Genomic DNA, 9,374 nt, shown 5'->3' with positions numbered 1-9,374 from the left:
TGAGAAAAATCAAAATTCTTCCACCCTATCTTGAATTGTTATTATTCAGGAATCACTATAATCACAAACTTGTAAGCCTTACATGAATGTTGTTTATGGAACTCGTACCTCGTTGGCAGGACCCGTCGGTTTTGGACAACTTTGGCAAGCATAATTTTACAGGTGTTTAGACTGTCACTCGTTAAATCTTTGGGGAGCCAAATATTTTACAATCTACTTGTGCTTGGAGTTGAGCTGCAAGAGTGCGGGTTGATCGACGGTAAGTTGCTTGCTAGGATGGCCGCATTTGATCTCTGCGAAGTGCTTGCTGGAGCTGAATAACTTGCTGCCTCTGTTCGAGCGGCAACGAGTTAAGCTGTTCGGGAGTTAGATTCAAAACTTGTTGCAGTAATGCAGACTCGACGTCGTGGGGAAGCTGTGGAGGGAAAAGATTAGGGAAAAGAACAAGAAACTTTCAGTCGTGATGCTGAAAAAATCAATAAATTTCACCAGAATGATGAACTTCACATGCATAAATCTTGGCATAGGGACGCATTCTTTTTAACCGAAACAAGCTTTTCATTGCTTAATGAAAAAAGTAAAAGGTTCAAGATACAAACTGCAGGGAGTGAAAAAAGGAATACAAAAATGATAACAAAGAAACTAAAGAAGAATGAATCGAGGCACTCAAATTAATACAAATTGAAACGCTCTAGTAGTAGTTTCATAATCCGTAGGAACGAAAATGGGAACGCTCTAGCAGTAGTTTTATTGCAAATTGGGAAGGTCTTTTGAAAATACTATGGATTATACATTCCTTTCCTAAATTTCAATCATCAATAAAATTGTCTAAAATTGTCTACGGGAAGCACAAAGATTTGGCTATGAATGCAATTACACAAAGCAGATTTGGCTATGAATGCAATTACACAAAGAAAATGGTGATGCTTTTGAACTAAAACTGATAGCTAGATAAAATTCTCAACCCACATCCATCATGTTGTTCTGCTATGAGGATTTTGGGCCACAGACTTGAACTAAAACAAGATATTTTATGGCTCTCATGAATAAAAGTAGTACAAACTTGGAGAATATACATATATATATATATACATATACATACATACATACACACACATATATATCATGAAATTAAACCTTGGATTGGTCATGTGAGTCGATGCGACTTTTAGCCAATTTAAAGTACTTCCAATGTGTTTCATTGCATAGTCAAAAGTGATTTTGACAATTCTAAAAGCACTTAATTAGAAAGTCTACATAACTCTCCTATTTGACATGAGCATTGAGAGCTAAGAACTAATTCAGATAGAGAATTATAAAGAACAAACTCATATTGAAAAAACGGAAATTGCAGCCACAAATTCAACCAAATTAAGACGAGTAACAAAGTGAGTAAATATTTTTCAATTAGGAATGTTGCATTGCAATAAATCGCGTACCATTGAAGTCGGTTTCTCTGAGATTTGAATCCCCGGAAGATTGGGGTCTGAGGCAATTCCAAGTTGTCTAGCTCCATTGTTACCTACTGATGCACTTAGACCTCCGGTCGAGAAAGGGCTGCCTTTTCCATCCTCTAATTTGATCTGCTTTACAGGGCGATTAGTTGTTCCTGAAAAGCCATGAGGTATTTTTCTTTTACCATCTACACCAAGAAGTACTTGAGAAGACTTATCAGCATCACTGCCCACTATCTGGGAAGCACCATAAGCTGCGGAGGAGCCAGGCTGTTACGAAGCGCAAGTCAGAAACAAGAAGACGATATCATAACCGAGAAAAACAAAACAAAACAAAACAAAAAAGACTTCCGAACCAAGGGGAGCACACTCCAAAGACTGTTCACCTTTTTTTTTTTTTTTTTCATATACAAATGAAAAGTTTGTCTTTTCTTAAAAAGGGAAAAAAAACGATTAAGCATATAACCATCAATAGAACGCTACGACCATGATAAGAAAAGCCACAGTTCTTGATCATACATGTGAAAGAAGATAAATTAAGAACACTTCAATTTACAATTATAACAGCCAGCAAAACATCAACATAAGAGCTAGTTGTATTATTGTTCACCCTCCACCTTTGCGTTTAGTTAAAGCTTAAAATTAACTTGTCATTCTATCTAAGGTAGACTCCAGGTTAAGAAGCAAACTGGGCCCACCTGCTCTCCAAGAAAAACGTGAATTTTTTGCCAAGATAGCTTTGACACCTATGTTCTAGTTCTGAGCCATTTATATATAAAATTATGATTTTTTTTTCAAAAAAATAACATAAAGGATAACCTGAAAGTCTGCATCTGGTAAGGAAGGGCGAGGCAAAAGAGAAGGTTTAGCTTCTGGGTTAGCAATCTGAGCATTATGCCCTGGAATTACAGCTCCACCATGTCCTGAATACTGTTGAGAAGGGGGACGCATGTGCTGCTTTAAAGAAGCAGAGGTGGGCACCTGAACCTGTTGTCTAACAGACATACTTCCCGGCAAACTTACAGAAGGAAGCAATGAGCCTCCAGGTATTCCGGTCAAAGTGCCATGTAAAGCAAGTGCGGGCTGAATTTGAGACTGAAGCGGAGGCCGTTGGGACGCAGAAAACTGATGGGGAGCCAAAGGATTTTGAGGCGTGATAGATACTTGAGTTTCTTTTTTAGGTACAAAACCAGTCTGCATTCTGTTGGGTGCAAGAGGGGGCAGCCCTGGTTGAATTTGAAGAGATGATGACTGACCCTGCTGAATGTCATGCAAAGGAAGCTGAGGATGAGTTGAAGGTTGCCGTAAATTAGGATTCTGCAACTGCAACAGTAAAAGAACGGGATCGTTCGTGAGAAAATTTTAACAGCAATTAACAGAACAGGCAGAAAAAAGGAAAGGCAAATATAAGCAGTGAAGAGAAATACCACTTGTGGAGTGACCATTCCAAGCATTATCTGTGACTGCAAACAAAATTTCAGAAAAGATGGAAAATAAAGATGCTTAGCTGATGTTGCATACGAAAAGAGATATAGTCCATTAAATTTGGAGGAAAAAGAAAGACTATTGTCAACGAAATAAGGTAGAATGATAAATATAAACACATTACAGCAATCTTGATTCCCAAATATTTATTTGAAGTCTTTTCTGTTCCTTTATCTCTCTCTCTAAATAAAAAAGCTATTGTAATTCTAACAACATTGATTTTCAATCAAAATTTAACCCAAAATTAGGTTTTGAGATTGGTACTTTGGTTTCCTTGACGTTTATGGCTTCCATTCACATTTCAAAAACAACCTAGATTTCACCAGTCACCTTCAATCTCATATTTTTATTCACGTCATGAATAGCTCCTAATAGTTTTTTTTTTTTTTCTTTTTTTCGTATTAATGTTAACCCATGTAACTACTAGAATTGGAAGAAATGGATGGCATAAACGTGTTTAGAATGTAGAAGCACGTAGACAATAAGATCATAAGAGTAGCATAAAGTAGAAATTCATCAACATTGCTTTCACACAGAGATAATAGAATTGGACACAATCTCACTCCTAAATGAAATGAAATGAGTTTTAAATTCTACCATCAACAAGAGGTGAATTACAAAAGGGCTTTCCAATTGGAAATCAAAAGGAGAATGTTATAAGAACCTACCAAATGTAGGGAAGCCTCCAGGAAAAATCTTTCATTCCTTTCGCACTAAAGATACCAAAAGAAGACTATTCATAGATTCTTTTTTACTTCATGAAAAGGATGGCCGACAAACATTGAATTCCAAGAATAAAAAACGTTTTTTGGCAAAACCAAAGACCAGCCAGAAACATCTAGCATTAAGACCCAATAGTGGGGGCAAAAGAATAGTTAGGGAAATATCTAGCATGAAACCCAATATTGAGAGGCAAAAGAACAGTTAGCAAAAAGATGGCAAGGATGCTCTGAACTACAAACACACATCACACAACAAGGAGAGAGTGAAATGAGGCATTCTAAATCGATCGGCCGTATTAATTCTCCAAGACAAAGCTACCACAAAAAAACGTTTATTGTCTTGGGATAAGCTTATTTCCAAATCGCTAAGGGTAGTTCGAACAAGGACTGAATGCATGAACTAGATTATTCATAGGGATTTAACTGTAAAGGAATTAGAAGTATCCAGAGACCAATTCCAAGAGTCATTTTCTCAACGAAAAGTTATGAGGGAAAGAAATTGGAAGAAATTAAACTCAGCCACCTCCAATATCTTTTAGATGACTATGAAGACTCAAATCCCATGCAACATTCAGAATGTTCCAAGCTTGTGCAACCGTAAGATTAGGTTTATTAGTTAACCGAAAAAATATTGGATAAGCCTGGGCAACCACTCAACTGAGAATCCTTCCAGAAGGATGAGTAAAGGCCATTTCCAAGGCGCCTATAATGAGCAAAATCATGGGACAAATGAAACGCCAAGGAGCACCTCCAATAATCTGTCCTGGCTAAATAGAATCTGCCTGTGAATTATAGAATTTACCAACAATGATATTGTGCCAAAGAGCATCTCCCTCGTTCAACATCTCCAAATTCATTCAGCCAAAACAGCTGAATTCCTTAGCTGAAAGTTGAGTTTCTCCAAATTTATATTACATACCACCCTCTTCTCTAGAACCTTCCCAAAATAAATCTCTAATAACGTTTAAACCTTGGACGGTAGCTTAAAGAAAACAGGCATGCTAAAGGGTAGCTTAAATAAGAGCATCACCTACCTTTGGAAATAAAAGCGTATTTAAATGGAATTGACACTGAACTAAGAGAATAACTAGTAGTAATTAGGAAAATAGGATTCTACAGAAAAAGAAAGTCACAAAGATAAGATATTATGGAGGATCTCCGCACTTGAAGAGACGACAAAAGAGAAAGGGTAAATAGGTACCTGGAAAAGAGCTTTTGACAATTGTGGTCTTGCCAGCAACAGCTGACGAGCTAAATCCTTGTTTTGTGTAGCCATTACCTAAGTCCAAACAATATACCAATCATCAGGAGCCATTCAGAAGAATGAGGAGAGAAGAGGGAACATACTCAAAAGGTTACCTTTAGCCCTGACATAACTTCAGTAAGTTGACTCCTAGAAAGTTTAGCCAGATGCAGAGTTAAAGGATCATTGGGCATTGTTGTACTCTGCAAAATATTCTGATTAGAAGCAGCTTGTGCACCACCAAGGGCTCCTGCCATGACGGCAGCAGCAGTTATTGCTATATGAAGACCAATTGGTTGAAGTTGACTGGATTCCCCATGGGCTGTTGGGCCACCTAATTGTTTATGAGCATCTTTAATGTTAAGACAAAACTTAAAGAAAACAATTCGAATTTATTGCACAAACCATAAGCCAAAAGACGTTTAGGATAAAGAAAGCTAACCAGCATTTGTAACCAATCCAGGCCCGCCACGACCCTGAAAAAGGAAAAATTGTTTCAAATAAAATAATAATTAACATGCTACATGTAGTCCGGGTATATTGGTGGAAGGGAACATAAAAGGAGGATTTTTATTCTTTAATCTAATCTGATTTTCAAATGCATGGCTCCATCAATTTGACAAGTCATTTGATTGGAGAGGAACATGACGATAATTGAAGAAAAAGTAAATGCAGCTCAAGATGGATTTTTTATTTATTTATTATCAGTCCAAGAGTATTTGTTCTTTGAAATATTTCCTATACATTTATCTTTGGAATACTTGTCGACAGAAATTCTCCAATTAATATATATATATATATATATCTACTCACTGAATTTGTCTTTCTATTTTTTGAAATAAAAACATTAAAATAAGCATGGAAATTCTATGTAGATAGCTTCAAAGAAAAAATATAATCCTTTTCTTCTGGAAGGACATTGCCAACATTTCCAAAAGAAATCCTATCATCGACAAATTCACAAGGACCAAGATTTTTCTTCTTGTAAATCAATATGTCAGGACTTGGGACTCGGGATAATATCACAATCTTTTATATATATAATCAAATTCCGAAATCCATTCACGACACTTAAGAAGCCTATAGAGCAATCAAACACATCTGAATCCATTCTAAACTTGAAAAGCAAAGGTATCAGAGTAAAGACTGCACAATAGGCTCCTTGGAACCGATTTCTTCAACTACTAGCAGGAAATTACTCTAAGCGGAGTAATTAAGGCAGCCTCCAAGGTTTTAAAAATTATATCTATTTAATATTTACAGCACATTCCTTGAAAATATTGGCAGCGTTATAATCTAAAATTTCATATAATTCAGTCAATAATGTTTTAAAGTATTTTATTGAAAATAATGCCAAAAACCTCTAATGTGACTAGCTGGATGGATAAGAACAGTCAATGAGTCAAATTGACAAATCAGAAGAGGTTAAACACTTCACCTGTTCTCTATTTCTGTCTGCACCCTTGTCATTTTCAGCAAAATCAACTCGTAACTGCCGGCCATTAATTTCATAACCTTGAAGATTACGACGAGCACTCAAAGCTGTTTCTTCATCCTTGTACTCACAAAACCCGTAGCCTTTTGGTTTTCCAGTTTCTCGGTCAATAACTAATCTGAAAAAGGAAGGAACTATTAATTTTAACTTTTAAATGTACTGGCAAACAATAGACGGAAATGATAAATTAATATGATAATTAAAATCTTTTTGGATAAGAGACTCAGAAGTTAGAAAATAACGACTCTCATAATTGATGTCCTGCACTTAGTTACTTTCTTTTTCCTTCATTTTCTTGGATGGGAGACTTAAGAAGCTTCAAGATTGACATACTACAATTAGATAAAAGTTACAGCTTCCAACACTGGGCTCAAATTCCAAAAGTAGTACATTAGTTCAATTTCTACAGATCAGAGAGAGGCCCCTTATCACAGTGTACCATGATAGAACCAAAAAGTGAGTTACATAAATGGCTCTGTCTGTGATGAGATATAACAGTCTAAACACTACAATTCTAATCAAGTACACTGCAATCCACTACGCCCCCTCAATCAAGCAGACTAGACGTCGGAAAATTATCCATTTATCAAATAGAGAAAGAGTTGGATGAAATTGACAGGAAAATTATCCTTTTATCAGACAGAGAAAGAGTTGGATGAAATCGACAGGCGGCTTATCGGGAATGTCATAGATTTAACTAGACTATATGTATATCACTTAGTTGATTAAACCCTATCATCTGGGAAACTGACATAAAGAAAACCATCATGAAACGAATCCTCAGTCTTAACAGGGGCTTGCTGCAGAAAACCTAGCAAAAACGAAGAATTCTATTCTAGCATGACATAGCCACTCAATTTGTTGCAGATAGAGAATGACAGAAGTAAACCCCCGAACAAGACTCAGAGAGGAATAAGAGAATCATAGGTACAAAATCTAGGCGAGAGGAGAAAAGGATGATGGCAAGAGAATAAAAAGCAAGGAAACTAAAAAAAAATCAAGGAGAACTATAGAAAAAATCCCAACTTTACCTCTTGAAAGCTCTCAATCTTATTCTACATCCTAAATTTCACTCCAATATAAGTTTTAGGATGATTTTCCATGAAAAAGAGCAGAGAATACAGACCTGAACGACACTACGGGCCCAACTTCTTGGCAGATTTCTATAAGCTGCTCTTCAGTAGCATCATAAGGTATATTCCCAACTGAAATCAAAATTTAACAACACAATAAGACGCACAAAAAAAGAACGAGCAATTAAATCACCAAAAAATCCCAACCTTCCGTGCTTAGATTAAGAAAGCCGCCACAATTGAACCAAAACAAAACAAAAAAAGAAGCAACACTACAGATTCGCCGAGATATACAACTCAAATCCGCCATTCTCCAACACACACAAACAGTTCCCCCATCAAATCAACGCGCAAAATTAGAGAATCAAAATCAACAACGTAAAAACAAACTGTACATAACATACCGAAAACACAGCGGTGCTGAGACGAGGCCATGAATCAACAGAAGAAGAAGAAGAAGGTGAAGCACTGCTTCATCTTCTTCCTCCTCAGCACACTTTCTGAACTTATCCGACTCCCACTGATGCTCTGCACCTCAAAACTACACAAAAGCTCCGCAAATGAAACGCAGATCAATTGAGTTCGTAAGTGATCGAAGTTTATTCCTCAGCAGCAAAAATTTCTGAAGAAATCGAATGAACGTTGGAAGATTCCAAACAGAAACAACGGCGACGGCGAAGAAGAACGAAACGTTCCGAGAAGATCCTGTTCCAACCAGATTTAATTCCAGAGGCCGCCCCACTTTCTGCAAGTGTTAATATTTCTTCGTCTTTTTTTTTTTAAATAAATACAATAAATACAATAATTTCGGGGATTTATATTCTTTTTTTATTAGAGACGAAACTAGTCAGCGATTCGCGAATAGTAATTAATATAAAATTTGAAAATTAAAAAGAAAAAAAAAATCGGTTTCTTTGATAAATTTGGTCAAATAAATAAGGTGGACGCATGCACTTTTTTAAGTATAGATGTATTTATTTATTTATTTATTTATTTATTTATTATTATTATTATTATTATTATTACGGTTAAAATATAAGTTAGTTTTAAAAAATTCTTTAATTTTTAGTTTAATAAATATTTAAATTTTAGTTTTACGTGGGAATAGATCTTCACAAATTTATTTATTTTTATTAGGTAAAACATTTTAATTTTACGTTGACGTGGATTCTTAAATTTTCGATTTTGTTTCGAGTAAGCTCGTAAAATTAACCAAATATACCAAAGATTTATTAGAAAATTTTAAAAACAATATAAATAGTTTATATTATTCTGTGTATATATAATAAAAAAAAACTGTTTATTTGGTTGCAATTTCATTCGATTTTAAATTTATTAAAAAAAATTAAATTTTGGGATTGTTATTTATCTAATTATAGCAGATATTTTGATATAATTTGTAATAACCAATTAAAAAAATATAAGCAAAATAAATAATAATAATTCATAAATAAATAATAAAAAGATTACTTAAAAATAAAAAAATAAAATAAAATTTACCTTCCTCTCTATAAAAAAAATAAACAGAAATATTAAATTTGATAAAAAAGTAAAATGACTCCCTGATTTAGAGAAGTAAAATGGCTCTCTGATTTAGAGATTTTTGTCTGTCGTTAAAATCTTATTTCAAATTTCTTTTTACTATAAGAAATTAATTTAGGATTAGATCTTTTTTTTCTTTATCTAATATTTTATTAGGATCAGTTCTTTTTTTCCTTTATCTAATATTTTATTAGGATCAGTTCTTTTTTTCCTTTATCTAATATTTATTAGTATCATATCTTTTGTTTTCCTTTGTACAATTTTTTTCCAGGTAATAATCAAATCTCATTTTTCATGTATCCAATTAATTAGATTTTTGTTGATAGTTCTATAAATGTAGGCAAACAATCGATAAAAATG

General features: G+C 34.6%; 1 protein-coding gene across 1 annotated transcript; it reads right to left on the bottom strand.

Moving 5' to 3' along the window:
- Positions 1 to 8,236, bottom strand: LOC111464146 (cleavage stimulating factor 64). The gene is made up of 10 exons (XM_023108230.1): positions 7,877 to 8,236; positions 7,526 to 7,604; positions 6,343 to 6,517; positions 5,347 to 5,380; positions 5,021 to 5,238; positions 4,863 to 4,940; positions 2,882 to 2,917; positions 2,274 to 2,777; positions 1,440 to 1,724; positions 1 to 415 (listed from the first exon to the last, which is right to left on the bottom strand). Exons 1-10 carry the CDS (start codon positions 7,905 to 7,907, stop codon positions 272 to 274), a joined length of 1,584 nt encoding a protein of 527 aa, XP_022963998.1. The 5' UTR covers positions 7,908 to 8,236; the 3' UTR covers positions 1 to 271.
- Between the last annotated feature and the right edge of the window lie 1,138 nt (positions 8,237 to 9,374).

Source organism: Cucurbita moschata, unplaced genomic scaffold (genome assembly GCF_002738365.1).
Source record: "Cucurbita moschata cultivar Rifu unplaced genomic scaffold, Cmos_1.0 Cmo_Scf00002, whole genome shotgun sequence".
NCBI classification, from domain to species: Eukaryota; Viridiplantae; Streptophyta; class Magnoliopsida; order Cucurbitales; family Cucurbitaceae; genus Cucurbita; species Cucurbita moschata.
Note: the sequence above shows the minus strand (reverse complement) of the source record. Positions and strands in the feature narration are given on the sequence as shown.

Bases quoted from the DNA above. Each gene is read 5' to 3' on its own strand.
- LOC111464146 (XM_023108230.1), bottom strand. From the start codon at position 7,907: ATGGCCTCGTCTCAGCACCGCTGTGTTTTCG. The intron at 5,381-6,342 runs GTGAAGTGTTTA...TTCCTTTTTCAG, and splicing joins CAGACAGAAATAGAGAACAG to GGTCGTGGCGGGCCTGGATT. The intron at 2,918-4,862 runs GTACCTATTTAC...TTTTGTTTGCAG, and splicing joins TGTCAAAAGCTCTTTTCCAG to TCACAGATAATGCTTGGAAT.